This window comes from Mauremys reevesii, linkage group 4, assembly GCF_016161935.1.
Source record: "Mauremys reevesii isolate NIE-2019 linkage group 4, ASM1616193v1, whole genome shotgun sequence".
In the NCBI taxonomy this organism is placed as follows: domain Eukaryota; kingdom Metazoa; phylum Chordata; order Testudines; family Geoemydidae; genus Mauremys; species Mauremys reevesii.
Genome location: NC_052626.1, coordinates 47,970,294 through 47,986,138, shown reverse-complemented (window position 1 = coordinate 47,986,138; position 15,845 = coordinate 47,970,294). Strand labels below are relative to the sequence as shown.

General features: G+C 38.5%; 1 protein-coding gene across 7 annotated transcripts in view; it reads left to right on the top strand.

The window, feature by feature from the left end:
- Nucleotides 1–15,583, top strand: part of AKAP6 (A-kinase anchoring protein 6) — a 397,464-nt gene extending 381,881 nt beyond the window's left edge. For all 7 annotated transcript variants that reach the window (XM_039538039.1, XM_039538036.1, XM_039538038.1 and 4 more), the window contains 2 exons: nt 5,248–8,669; nt 15,228–15,583. In XM_039538039.1, the coding sequence (XP_039393973.1) occupies nt 5,248–8,631 (3,384 nt within the window). In that variant the 3' untranslated portion in view covers nt 8,632–8,669; nt 15,228–15,583. The remainder of the gene's footprint in view (nt 1–5,247; nt 8,670–15,227) is intronic.
- Nucleotides 15,584–15,845: the final 262 nt, after the last annotated feature.

Below are 15,845 nucleotides of genomic sequence, written 5' to 3'. Positions count from 1 at the left end.
AAGGCTATCTGCTGTTTGCTCAATGGCAATATTATAGAAGCAGTGTTATATAATATGGATAGATATATGTCTTGGCTTATTAGGTCAAAAAATATCTCGTCTGCATGTGTACCATTTGGCTGTTGCACTCCACACCAGATGGGGTTGCATTTAATAGTGTTGGTATATAATTTGTGGTGTACTTTGTGATCTTTTGAGAATACATATACTCTCTCAAATTATTACTTGTATTAGGCCAAATCCTGAGATCTTTACTCAGTTGAGAGGGATTTTCAAAAGTGCTCACTCTTAGCCTTATTTTACAATTGATTTCAATGGGAGCAGTCAGGTCAACACTAAGTGCTTAACAAAATCCCACCCAATTTCTACTCTGTCCTTGGTCAGGCAAACTCCTATTGCTGGCAAGTCCCTTACCCCAGGATTCAGCCCATTATTTGATATAGGCCCTGAAATTAGAATTAAAATGCTTGGCCAGATCCTCGGCTGGTGTAAATAAAACTAGCTCCTCTGAAGTCAATGGAACTCCACCAATACACATCAGCTGTAGCTCTGTCTCTGGGCTTTTAAGGTTTCAGAGTAGCAGCCGTGTTAGTTTGTATCTGCAAAAAGAACAGGAGTACTTGTGGCACCTTAGAGACTAAGGGCAGGTCTACACTATGAGGGAAAATCGATTTAAGATACGCAACTTCAGCTACGTGAATAACGTAGCTGAAGTCAAAGTATCTGATATCGAATTACTTACCGTCCTCATGGCGCAGGATCGACGTCCGCGGCTCCCCATGTCGACTCCGCTACCGCCGTTCGCGTTGGTGGAGTTACGGAGTCGACATGAGCGCGTTCGGGGATCGATATATCGCGTCTAGATGAGACGCGATATATCAATCCCCGAGAAATCGATTGCTACCCGCCGATACGGCAGGTAGTGAAGACGTACCCTAACAAATTTATTTCAGCATAAGCTTTCGTGGCTACGGCTCACTTCTTCGGATGCATAGAATGGAACACACAGTCAGGAGATCTTTATACATACAGAGAACATGAAAAGGTGGAACTGTTTTTTAAGGATACTCATTGTAAAAAGGGTGAGATATATAAAACAAATTGAAGTGGTAAAGTACTGAAATATCAGGCAGCTTATATACTCACAGGCAACCAGCTAATATCCAAAGTAGTATATGTAGGTATCATAGATTCCTCTCCCCAACAGTTTTGTATCAGGGGTGAATGCCACAGAAGTTAATGGGATTTTTGTCACTGACTTCAATGGGGTCTTGATTTCACCCTATACAACTCACCATTGTGAAGAAGCCTGATGCTCTCTAGAACTCTCAAGGTTGCCCTTCAATGGTGGTCCCTGTTTGCTTGTGCTAGAATCAGAAAATGTTTTCATTGTTCTCTGGATCAGGACATCTGTCTATAATGGACTGTTCATTTCTTGGGTAATGTGACTCAAGGAATGATACCCTGGGCCAGAATAAGTAAAATGCCCCTGGAATCAGCAGGTGCAATTTCCATGGAGGACCATAGTCAGCATTGATTGTGGTGAATGTAAATTACATGGTATAAATTTGAAGTCAACAGGGTTTTGCCCCCACTGAGTATCTGGCCTTTCATGCACAAATGGCCTATCTCAGTCATGTAGAAATCTTTTATTTTCTGGAGCAGTTAACTAAATACCCACCCTTTTGCTCTAAGACATCAAGTAATTTCTAGCTATTTAATTCTCAGAATGGGAGAAAAATAAAATTAAAAAAGAAATTAGAGGGGAAAGTTTTATCATAGGTCATTGTCAGGTGTGTGGGACCAAAATAAATTATTGTTAAAAACAAAACAAAACAAAACAAAAAACCCTGAAAAACTGTCTGGAGTTATTCCAAACATTATCTCATTGAAAGCCAGCTTCACATCTATGCCATACGAAGAAGAAGAAGAAAGACCCACAACATTATAGAGAGATGAAAGGAAAGCAGTGAAAGGAAAATGCTGCCATTGCTTTTACTTCCTATCTTGACTCTCCTTCCAAGGAACATTAATTCAGACATTTAGAATGTAGCACAGACATTAAGGGGAGGAGAAAGGCTGTGACTCCCACCCTCTGGGCGATTAGAAGTAAAGTTTCCATCCTGTCTGCAATTTCAGATGTTCTACTGAAAAATCCACAAGATCTAATGTAATAAAATAATCATAAATCTGATGCCCTGGCATCCTGCCTATGCATTTAGGAGCCTGTTCAGGAAGACATTTCACCTTACACAAACAAAGTCTTCTGAGATTTCTGGTTCCCCGCTGCTGCCATCATCAGTGCAACCACAGTGGGACGTGGTGTGCCACACAGTTCAGCACTCCAATAAGCCATACACCCTCCCAGTTGCTGCTCTCCCAGGCTGATGTCACGGTGTCCAAACTCCTTCCTTTATTTGAGTAGCCTGCTGATTTTGTAAAATGGGAGGGGAAAATGTACTCTGTGGCCAACAATGTGAAATGATTTATAATAATGTTTCGGTGACTTGAGCTGGGTGTTTCTTCTTTTGGAAAAACTTACTCTCAGAAAACTGTATACATTTAAATGATAAAAAGTAGGCTTTGACGTAACAGAGCACTCAGTTAAGATGAATGGGCTAAGGTCACACTTTTGTGTGTGTTTTATTGTTTCAGTCTGTCTGACTTGCAGAGCAAACAAGGCAGCAAAGTGCTAATTTACAGTGGGAAGGTTATCTTCCTAACCAGTAAGAGCCAAATGTATTTCTGAGAATATATCATTAGATTCTGCAGCACATAAAATCTGTGGAATCTGCTGCTGATTTCCTGCCTTCACGGATTTCTTTTTTGCAGTTGGCAGCAGCTTAAAGCAGTAAAAATCAAGTGAGTTTTGAGACTGTAGTAATGCATCCCAAATTCTAAGTGCAGAGTTGTCTGGAGTAATAAGAAAATCCAGAGAGAAAAATGGGAAAAATTAGTAGACTGTCTTTAGATAACATGTTTTAGACTAGTTTTTATTTAATCGTAATCTTCCTGTGGCACTGAATGCTCAGGGTGTTGATAATTGGATATATGGATTTTTACCTGCAGGTTAATTGTTGGAATCTGGCCCATATTACCAAAATATAGTGGTATTGACCAAAATACAGGGTACCACCCATCAGAGTTGGTACCCTATATTCCCTACTTCTCCATTGGCAAATCTGAGTATAGCATTCAGCTCTCCAGGTGGATGTACATTGGTGCCCTCATCTACATACATCTAGCAAACAGGTGTTTCAGCTGGGATTTCTGATCTAGTGAGCCATATTTAAGGGATCACGCACCTAAGTATCCTAGAAAAAAAGAGTACCATAAAAATTATTTTATAATAGACTCAGTGTTTGATAACTACACCCCCCAGTCCTCCTTTTTGCTACAGCCCAATTCTGTTTCAGTATCTTTCTAAATCAGCTGTGGTGTAGATTGTTGTTTGAGCACATGCTGAGCTCTGTACATGCATTTAAGAAAGCACTCTTGCCTCAAGGAACTTACAATCTAGTTTAGACCCAGACAATACAGTACACCTGACAATACAGTACACAGGAGAGATCATTTCTGTGTAAGAATTTTTTCTGGATGGATTTGAAGAGCGACTGTGCCATATGTCAGAACAGGAAGACCATAAACAACTAAGAGCCATTAAACAACTAAGGATTGCAGACCATAATAACACTCTGTGCCAAGGAGGCCAAAGGAGTAGCTGACATAGGGCTGGCTAGCTTTGTGGCCACTTTGCACCTCAGGAGCAGTGCAAAGGGGCTGGAACAGAGTCGAGGATCTGGGCCATTGTCTAAATGTAAACCCTTCCGCTGTAAGGCTGGTTTAAAACAAACAAACAAACAAACATGTCAGGAAAATGCCTTCAGATGAATGCTATTGAAGAAAGCATTCAGCCTTACTATTCATTTCTTCAGTTGTGCTCTATCCTTGAGATATACAGATCCAGACAACATCCTGACAAACCTTGAGCTATGGCATCATGAAAAGCAGTGTTATATTTAAGGACTACAGTAACTGATTTCTCTTTTGCATGTCCCCATCACCAACTGATAGTGGGTATATCACAGATGAGCCAAAAGTCTTCCCTAAATTGTAATTCACCCTTGCAAGATTACATGGGCATGGAGAGGAAAATGAAGGGGAAGATGCCATAAGGTGAAATTCACTTGTGTCCAGAAAGCCAGCCGAAGATTTTTGTACCACTTAGGTTTTTTTATGAAAGCTTCAATGTGGGACTGAACAGGTGCGCTCTGGCCTTGTGCTGACTTTCTGAATGCGTTGCAATCGTGTTTCCTTTCACACAGGTCCGTTTCTGTTTATTTCTAGAAGAAAATATTCTTGAGATTGGCTTTAAGTGTTGTATAAACATAATTGCAAATATTATTGGAAAGTGACAAAAGTCTTTAAAAAAAAAGTCTAGCTCAGTTATTTATTAGCACTTTTCCAGAGTACAGTGTCATCAAAGACAATATTTGAAATGAATGTTGTATTTGATTAGACTGATTGATTGTTCTCACCGCTGAGGATTTAGCATTCATTAGTCATACTAACCAGTCATTAGTACTGCCTTTATCAGCAAGCAAAGAATAAACAGAAATTCTAATAAAAATTCATCACAGTGAATGTACTCCATACCTAAGTAAGTTATATGACTGTCAGTGTATTAGATTAGCTGTTATAACATTGACAGCATAAACATTTCTGTTACAAAAAGTTTAAAATCCTTTAATGGTTGTTTACTTTGAATCTAGACTCTTTTAAATTTAAGTAGGCTGAACGGATAATCTCTCTCAAATCCAACATAATAAAGTGCTAATAGTTATTTTTTACCTACTGATATATTTGTATGGGATCCCTTTTAGCTATTAGTCTTGAGGTTTCTCACACAAGTTGTACTAACCTGATTTATCAAAAACGATCTTTATTGGAGAGAAATCAAAATCCTGTATCACAGGTTTTCAATCAAACAGCAAATGTATTCTGGTATATACAGAAAAAGTACAAAAATGGAGACCATATTTACATTTCACTGATTTCACTCTCATATGCCCATTTTAACTTTACATAATACATAACACATTGGTATTTATATAATAGTGGTACGTACTCCAAAGAAATAAGCACTTACACTGAACACATGTAAATTAAAGGCAGTGAATTTATCCTTATTTCTCTAGAAAGTTTTTAAATATATAATTATTTTTTATCTTTGTAATTCTTTTACAGGAGCCCCTGAATGTTGTTGATCCTGGTTTGATGGACCTAAATGGTCCAAATGAAGATGCATTAGAATGGGATGAAACTGATATAAGTCATAAGCTGATTAGCATTAATGAAGAATTAAATGAACTCGATCAAGAACAAAAGCAGGATCATCCAAAACAGAAATCTGCTTTAGAAGAGTGTGGTAGTAATGACTTGAATCAAGAAGAACATATCAGTGATCATGACACTCCTCTGTATTGTTCCAGCATTACATCACCTCCTAGCCCTCACATTTACCAAGTCTATAGCCTCCACAATGTAGAGTTATCAGGAAAAAAACATTTATCTTTCCTGAAAAAGACTTCAAACTTCCCCAGTGTAACACAGTCTAATATTTTAAATAAAAGTCTTAAGGACTCCCCATTTTCCTCTACTAAATCTCTGCCAGACCAAATAGGCAGGACCACTTTGGCAAAACCATTCAATTATATGTACCATAGTGGAAATATAAGCAGACATTCTGAGAGTGAAAGCGGAATAGTCAGTGAAGGTGATACAGAAACTTCAAACGATTCTGAAATCTTTTTGATAAATGATATTGAAGGAACCCAGAATAATCCTGAAATTGGGCCTCTGGAAGCCCACATGAGTGACATAGTTGATGTGATAAAACAAAAAATCAAACAAGAAGAAGAGGACCGTATTACACTTCCAGATAATTGTCACTCAACTTCTTCTGCATGTTGTGCAAGTGGAAAAGAGGGAGATCTAAATGGTGCTACCCAACATACCTCTGATTGTTTGGAAGAAGAATTACAAGGAAGACGTGATGTGTTTACATTTTATGATTACTCTTACCTCCAAGGCACCAAACTCAAATTGCCAGTGATGATGAAACAATCACAAACTGACAAAGCATGTACAGAGAGCACTTTACTTCATGGTTTTAATTTTGATAAAATACCCTGTAAAGCTGAACATCAATCTGAACAGTTACAACCAGATGAGTTTATGCATGAACTTACTTTGGCAAGTGTCTCCAGAGAATCAGATCCCACTTCCTGCAAATCTGTGGATGGTTCTAGGAAATTAACTGATATACAGAATGCAAAACAGGTTTCACGTTTATCTCGTAGCTCTTCATTAGAATCTCTTTCTGTGGCAGGTGATTTGTTTGGCTCAAGTATTTTTAAAGCTGGTGATGGTCTTCAGCGAAGCACATCTTTGGAAAGCTGGTTAACATCATACAAAAGCAATGAAGATCTTTTTAGTCATCATGGCTCAGGAGACATAAGTGCAAGCAGTGATTCTGTTGGAGAACTCAGCAAAAGGACATTAGACCTCCTTAATCGTTTAGAGAATATCCAGAGCCCCTTAGATCAAAAGATAAAGCGCAGCATTTCCGATATCACACTCCAAAGTAGCTCACAAAAAATGTCATTATCCGGACAGTTAGCATTAGATATTGCATCCTCAATCAACGAAGATTCAGCTGCTTCTCTCACTGAACTCAGTAGCAGTGAGGACCTTTCTCTTTGCTCTGAGGACATTGTATTGCACAGAAATAAAGTGCCAGATTCAAATGCATCATTTAGGAAACATCTTAATCGGTCAGTAGCTGATGAGAGCGATGTCAATGTCAGCATGATTGTTAATGTCTCCTGCACTTCTGCTTGCACTGATGATGAAGATGACAGTGATTTGCTTTCAAGTTCTACCCTGACCTTGACAGAGGAGGAGCTGGGCATCAAAGATGAAGATGACGACTCCAGTATTGCAACTGATGAGGATATTTATGAAGAGTGCAATTTAATTTCTGGACTTGATTACATAAAGAATGAACTCCAGACTTGGATTAGACCAAAATTTTCTTTGACAAGGGAGAAGAGAAGATGCAACCTCAGTGACGAAATTCAGTACAGTAAAGATGTAAGTAGCAATGAGACATCAAAAGCAATAGATACATTGAGCACTGAAACACTTTTGAATGGTTCAGTATATAAGCTACCGGAAAATAATGGCAACAGTAAAAGCGTATCAGATGGTCATGAACTGGGGACAAAAAGTCAGACTATAAAGGATCATTCTCAGGCTGCTAAAGATCAGTTTGTGGATGACATGGAGAATGGAAATGTTGAAAATACTCCAGACAGTCAAAAGGAAGAGCTTATTAGAACTTCATCCACTCCCAAAAATCTTGGCTTACTTGATGGTAAGGGAGCTGAAAATGAATGTTGCATCTGCGAAGCGTTTACAGATAGTTCAGATGATTCACATATGGATGGTAAGGAGACTGTTCAACCATCAAATATATCCACAAGTCTTCTACAAGAATGTCAAAATCATCTTCAATCTGACGATCATTGCATTGCTTATACTCCCATTAGAAAGCCTTGTATGGAGCCTGCATCAGAAATTAGAGGTATAGATACACAAGATACTTCTTTACTAAAATATTTACCTAATGATCAACAAAGCAGAACAAGCACTATTGAAAAACCTACCAATTGCTGTGCAGCTTTTAAACCAAATGAAGCAGAAAAGAACACCTCAGCGAGTGGTAGTGATTCATGTTGCAACTGTGACTCTGTTGCTTTCGATAAAAGAAATGTGGACGATTGCTCAGTGCACAACTTTGTGATGGAGATAATAGACATGGCATCAACTGCCTTGAAGAGTAAATCACAGCCTGAATGTGAGACAGCCACTCCTACTTCATTAACTCAGATCAAGGAAAAAGTAATGGAACATTCTCACCGGCCCATACAACTAAGAAAGGGGGATTTTTATTCTTATCTTTCTCTCTCCTCTCATGATAGTGACTGTGGGGAGGTAACCAAATACATAGAGGAAAAGAGCAGTACTCCAGTGCCGCTGGACTTTGCAGATGAGAGAGAAAACATTGAATGTTTTTTTGAAGCTTGTCCTGAGGAAGAGCGAGTTGAGCAGCAGCCACATTTCTCTTCCGCTACTCCTGAAGGATCTCTGGCAGCAGGCAAAGTCCTAGAATTATTGGCTGAACCTAAAATTTCTGCTAAATGTAGTAGCTTTTCTTTCTTAAATAATGACATTGATGTAAATGTGCCCAGTCCTGCCAACCAAAAGGTATCAAACAATTTAAAAAATATTATTGATGATTCACTGACTTTGGATAGCCATAATGAAGGCTTGGACATGAATTCTCTGCAGTTAAGCACTAAAAAAAGAAGTACAGGAAAGTCACTTGGAAGTGGGAAGTCTAAAGGCAGTATTGCTGCTTCTGCAAAGGCGTCAGCTATAGGTTTTCAATTAAAGCCAGAGCACTGGAAAGATAAGGATGTATTGCACCAGGACACTAAAACACTTACTTGTGAAGAAAAACTCCTGACTCTTCACACTGAGAGGCACATTAATATGCACAGATAGAATGTAACCCTCCCGTGCTATAATTAGCTCATAAACAGGTATGTACTGTACAGTATGGCTTTGCATATGACTTATTTTTATATGTTTGTATAATGAAAAGGTATGAATTGCCATCCAGGACTTTTGTTTTATGATAGCACCACGCTTCATATATATTTGATTGATCACAGTCCAACCCCAGTTTACACACCTCTGGTGCATTCGAGACACTGGTTTTGCCCCTGGTTGTTGCACGGACTGAAGCTCCACTCCTGTGGAACACACAAAATCCATTGGAGTCAAACTTCTGTTCTGCTGATCTTGGGAATTCCATAGGGTTGATATTCCCAGGTAGCTCCCATCCTCCCTCTTATGCTGCTGAGCTGTCCAGCCTCGTAGAAGCTGTCTCTACCTACGGACACCCCCTTCTCCTCTCTTCTCCAGAGTCAGCTGGCCTTCTGCTATAATCAGCGACCCTCTGTTACCCAAAACATTTGGACAATCAGAAGTTTGGCAGTCCCATGAAGCCTTCATAATATCAGTGCTCTACTGTGTTTGCAAATAATCTTGTGAAAACAAACCTCAGGGATAGTGGCTAACCAGATTAAATGGAGAGGTATTAATTTATCTGCTAATGTCTATATCCTATGATTCTGGATTTAAACCTGCTAAGCAATTATGAAGAAAAAGGAATGACAGGCTAAATAATTAGTGTTACCAAAATAAGAAAGCTTTACCATGAGGGCTATTGCAAATGCAAGACTAAGGTTGTACAGTAAGGACACAAAAGGTAGAGGAAGGTGAAAAGTAAAGAGCAGTAAAGGCTACAATAGCAATATTAATTGCTCCTTTCTGGTATATTTTATGATGTATATTTTGGAACATAAGTAGTAGAGATGAGCCTAAGATGAGAAGTTTGGCTCCAATCTTTGCCAAAGTTTGAAGGAGTTCAGCTCAGGTTTTCTGGCTCACATAAATCTCTAATGAAAAGAAATATTAAACTGCATATTTAGCCAGAAAAACAGAATTAAAAAACAGCATGTGGCCGAACTGCTTTGCACCTCACCACTAATTCAAAGTGGCACTAGAGCCAGCCTAGATGGCTATGCAAGAATCACATTAGTGCAGAGGGATCTTCCAACAGTTTACAGCCAGCATAGCTGCACCTATGCCACACTCAGCCCAGCTGCTTGTGCAGGGGGTGTGGCTGGGAGAAAGGAAGTGTGATCAGGGCTTTCTTACTCTTCACGGATCATTCCCTGGATGCCATATTGACCTCTTGAGGTCTTTGGTACACAATGACCTAGAATTGGGGGACTGCCAACTCCACCTTTGCATCCCCATTTCCGAGCTGTGCAGTGTGCTCCTCTGATGTATCAAAGGATTTGGCCCCATATATACAAAATGAGATTGTTGGTTTTGGAAGTGTAACTTTTGCATTTCCTGAGCTAATATGACATTACTATAGTTTTTGTCTATACTTGTATGATTCTCTGTATGCACACATATACTTTTGCATCTGCTAAGGCTTTCTGATTACAGCAATAATTATCTGACACATCCCAAATGATATTCTCATAAGCAAACTAAGGAAATATGGTCTCGTTTAAATTACTTTAAGGATGGAGCTAAACTGCTTGAAAGATCACACTCAGAATAGTTATCAATGGTTTGCTGTCAAACTGGGGGGACACATCTAGTGGAGTCTTGCAGGGGTCAGTCTCAGGTCCTGTATTCAGGCGGCTCCGAGCACCAGCGGCAGGCAGGGGGGCGGGCGGCGGCCGTGGCCGGGGGGCATTTGGCTCGGTGCTCCGCGGCATGCCTGCGGCGGCGGTCGGCGGAGGGGGGATGGGGGGCCCTGCGCGCGCGGCGGACTGCGGCGGCGGTTCCGCCCCGGCCTCCGCTGAGCTCCCGCTCGCTGCTGCGGCGCGCCGGGTCCCGGCTCCTCCGGGTGACCCGGCCGCCGGGGGCAGAGCTCAACAACCAACGAGAGAAGAGAGGAGAGGCCGCCGGGACCGGGGAAGGGCGGCGCAGCGCTCCGCACTGCTTGGGGCAGCCCGATTTCTAGAGCCACCCCTGCCTGTATTATTCAATATTTTCCTTAGTGACTTGGATAATGGACTGGACAGTGTGCTTGTAAAATTTGTGGATGACACCAAGCATGGGAGGGGTTGCTAGCACTTTGGAGGAGAGGATTAGAATTTAAAATGACCTTGACAAATTGGAATATTGGTCTGAATTCAACAAGATGAAATTAAATAAAAACAAGTGTGACATACTACAGTTAATAAGAAAAAAAATCAAAGGCACAGATACAAAATGAGAAATAAGTGGCTAGGCAGTGGTACTGCTGAAAAGGATCTGGGGTTATAGTGGATCACAAATTGAATAGGAGTCAACAATGGGAATGCAGTTGCAAAAAAGACTAATATCATTCTGGAGTGTATTAACAGAAGCCTTAGTATGCAAGATATGGGAGGTAATTGTCCTGCTTTACTTAGCACTGGTGAGGCTTCAGTTGGAGTACTATGTCCTGTTCTGGGTGCCACACTTTAAGACAGAATCTTTGGAGAAAGTCCAGAGGACAGCAACAAAAATGATAAAAGGTTTAGAAAACCTGACCTATGAAGAAAGATTTTTTAAAAAATGGGCATGTTTAATCTTGAGAAAAGAAGACAGGGGGGACCTGAGAGTCTTCAAATATGTTAAAGGCTGATATCAAGAGGACTGTGATCAGTTGTGCTGCATGTCTTCTGTAGGTAGAACAAGTAGTAGTTAGCTTAAACTGGAGCAAGGGAGATTTAGGTTAGATATTAGGAAAATCTTTGTGACTATATGGATAGTTAAGCTCTGGAATAGGCTTCCAAGGGAGGTTGTGGAATCCCCACATTGTAGGTTTTTAAGAACAGGTTAGACAAACACCTATCAGGGATGGTCTAGATATAGATGGTCCTGCCTTAGTGCAGGGGATTAGACTAGATGACCTCTCGAAGTCCCTTTCAGCCCTACATTTCTGTAATTCTGTGATCTTTATCCTGACACTTTCCTTTGCACGGATGTGTGTATAATGTTGCATTATATTGGAACTGTGACATCAGAGAAAAGATGCTTGAACAGCTTGTGGATGTTCACGACCTGACAATTGCCAATTAAGCTAATACTTAAATGAAACCTTAATACACATCTACTGGCTTAGTGACACCATCCACATCAAAATCACTAGAAAAGCAGCTGAAATTCAGCTGGGAAATTACAAAAGAGATGGATGAGAGTATATGATCGAGTGCCTATATTCAGAGAACTATGTATACATGGAAGTATCTATATGAAAAGTGAGATGAGGACAAAAGGCTCGAGTTTGTAAGTTTATACAGTAGACAAAGTAAATTTGAATTAATCTTGTGTTAGATTTCTTAATTTCATCACTTATTTATTATTATATTAACCTGACAAAGAGAATTACCATAGTGTGTGTGCGACTGGCCTGTTCTTGCCCTCATTCTTTCACTAATGATGATAGTAATATAACTTTGCACTTCAATAGTGCTTTTCATCTGAGAATCTCAAAGCACTGCACAAACTTGCCATCCACTGTTACAGATATTACAGTTACTTACATGGTAGCAATCTGCATTTTCATTAATTCGGTGTACTAGGTTATGGCAACATACAGTTAATCAGGCCTGAGGACCAGAATTGAGTATAAAGAATAGAGATATTTACACACACTCATGAAATTCAGTGAAAGGAAATGCTGAGACTGTACATGATAGTTTGATGGAGTCATAGCATCATTTTTATTTTGCCTTAAGGTTACAGGCTTTTTTAAATAATAAAAAAGCCCTTTTTATTACATGCCACTCTTTATTTAAGAAGCTATTTATTGTTTGTTAAATGTTATATAGAATTGTTTCTATTAAAATTACACATAGATTTTATTGTTCCTAGCTGCAATGCTGGGAATGTACCTCAAGCAAGTAAAAAAATGAAAATCCATGCTGCCACATATGAGATCTGTGTTTCACTAAAGTCTGAATTCCCTTCCCCCATTAAGAGCTTGGTGCTGTAACTTCATCTCTCATGCTATGGGGAATGAATTACAGAAGCAATCTATCCTAATTTGTTAACTTATTCAAATAACAGTTATTATACTTAACTATGCTAAAGATTATCTTTTTGGTGGCAGATTGTTTATTTTTTGATGAGCCTAATTACTGATTTTCTAAAGGTAATTTACATTTATTACTAATACATCTTTTAAAATGTGACAGATAAATGTTGTTCCCATAAGTATATTATGAAAAAAGTTACTATTTAAAAACACATTATTTAATTTGAAAGATAAATGGCAAACACCATTATTTTTTTCCTGTAGCACCTGTGCTCTAAGCTCATTAAAATGTGTAATTCCAAGTGTAGCTGCAATACTAAGAGAAAAATAATCTATAGTATAGGTATACGCTAAAAATATACTCAGAATGCGAAGCTGACAAAAGGCATACTTACTAATATAGCTTGGCTAATTTTATCTTCTTTCAGGCTATGTTTGCCTTGGTTGTATAAGAGGATAAAAGCTATAGTGGAGGAAATATATTTTCTACCAAATGTATCTAAATTGCAATCTCGTTCTTTATCAGTTTGCTGTAAAACTGACCATTAAGGGAAAGTAACAGCAATTCTATAAGCAGCTTCAAAAATACCTCTATCAGAACTGATTATTCTACTATATGAGCCAATATACAGCAGAGGTGCTCAGAAAGCGATACTGATTTTGTTTCTCAAGGAGATGACAGCTTGAAAGCACAGCCTTCCTGCATATGAGATCATGTAATCTTTTGCTGTCACTATGACCCATGACTCACCAATGGAATCAGGATTCATAGTCACATATTCAGTGTGTGCAGGGATCAATCCACTACAGGACTTTATGTGATGTTCCTAGTCTTTTCTGGAAAATACATTAGATTTCTGTGTGCGATCTGTTATGGTCACACGTAAGTCACAAAAGATATTTCCATCCTTTTGTATAGAACATACAATTTAAATTTCACATACATTGGAAAAAAATTATGGCTTGGTCTTAAGAAAAATAAACTGGTTTTATCCCATAATCCTGCAGCAGGAGTTAAAATATACTGTAACTGACTGTAGCCAGGAGGAATCTAGAGGAAAAGGATGGTCTTGTGGCTAAAGCACAAGACTGCTATTCCAAGCTCTGCCATGGACTTTTTGTATGGCCTTGAGCAGATCACTCAAGCCCTTTCTGCCTCAGTTTCTTTAACAATGAAATATCAGGGATAATAATTGAGTGGGGAGTTCTGAGGCTTAAATCATTCATCCAAAACTGTTTTGAGATCAACGGATAACAGGTGATATCTAAATGCAAAGTATTAGTAGTTACATAATTCTATGAAAAAAAAACCCAGTATTCAAGGCCAGTGGAATACAGACACTAACGTGTAATAATTTAAATAGAAAAAAATTAGGCTGCAGGAACGATCTAAACATTTTCTTACCATTTCTCTTTGCAGATTTAATGGGGCACTAGAAACAACAGTGTTTCTTTACCTTTTTTTTACAACATAGTCATGATATTTTATTTCAGTATAGCAGAAAATTCCACCAGAGGACTTATTTAAAAACTTAATATTACCTACATGGTAGAAATAGCTAGTTTATATTATCAGCTGTGGATGTTTTGATTTTGGAAAACAGGTACTGTCCAACAGTGAGACTTTTCTCACTATAGATCTGATTAAAACCCACACCAAAGTTTAAAAAGAGCAAATTTGATATCTTCATTATTATGCATGTTGTTTTTGCACTGATTTCATGTAATTTACTTTTTCTATAAAAAATAGAGAGGTCAGTTACAGCAAATAAGATCAAAGGAGAAGGTAAATGGATAGATCCAGATATTTCTGCTTAATTTGGAAGGCATATAATGCATGTCTGGAGTGCCTCCTAGGAAATGCCTAAGAGATGTACTTTGCACTAATCTTTTAGCTGTATTCCGACAGTTATTTCTTCATAATCCTCATCATAAGCCTCTGCTCTTTGATGAATAGTTTAACCCTAAACTCCAAGCTGGTTACATTCCATAGTATGAAAATTTAATTCATTACTGGTGCCAGAAATCTCCAAATAGTTCTGTGATACTCCTCTTCACCTTTTATATTAAAATCTCATTGTATATACGTACATAAATTATGTGTGTCCATTAAATATTGTGTATCCCTTTTTGTTTGGCTGTGGCAGATCCATATTTTGTTATTGATCGGAGCACCTTTGAGTGTGCTGAAGGTAAGTTCACAGGTAAGTATAAGGACAGGATCCAGGGAAAAGGTCAGACTTGATGATTTCCCTTGTTTGTTTTGAAACTACGTCCTTAAAAAAATCAATGAGTTTTCTACATCAATACAAAGAAATTTTTTACTCTAACTTGAATCCAGGCATTTAAAAATTGTTGTTCATATACTGTATGCCTGTGCATTTAAAGGCTTTGGCATGTAATCGTGTAATGGCTATCTTCAGTTGTTCTGGAAGAGCTTGTGTTTTGCAAATAAAACTGTATTTTATGTAACATACTTTCACTTTTTTTTTTCATTTCCTTTTAGAAACTTGGCTGCTGTTCAGGTGCAGGTTCATCCTGTTAACCATGGGATGACCTCCAATGCCATTGCATCATTCACTGCCTCTCGTTACACTGACTCCCAAGATAAATTTTCTTTCCAAATGTGATTTGTCATGTTGGTTTTCTGATCAGACTACATATGCTGGTCCTAATTCAGTATTCATTTTGTAGTATAGCAAAGCCATTTGCTTTCATGTGGATTCCCCTCCCAAGCTACCTCTAACTACCCACCCTACCTAAACTGAATGCTTCTGTAATACTTATCACCCGTTACATTCTTTAAAGTTTTGCAATTCCACAAATTCATCATGATCAGTCTGATTCATCTTTACAGAGCTGTACCGGTCAGTACTCTCTTATTTCATGTATCAAATTTAATATATATATATATATATATGTATAATGCATATGTTTGTTGAAACTATTTTGTGTTTAAAATTACAATTTTATTTGATTGCAGCAAAAGGAAAAGTCATTAGTCCTCCTAATTCAATACATCTAAAAGTTAAGCAATTAAAATCAATGCCATTTATTTCATTTTAAAATTTAATCTATGCAACACTTCAAGAAACAACTACATGGTGTTGTATATTAGGAACTG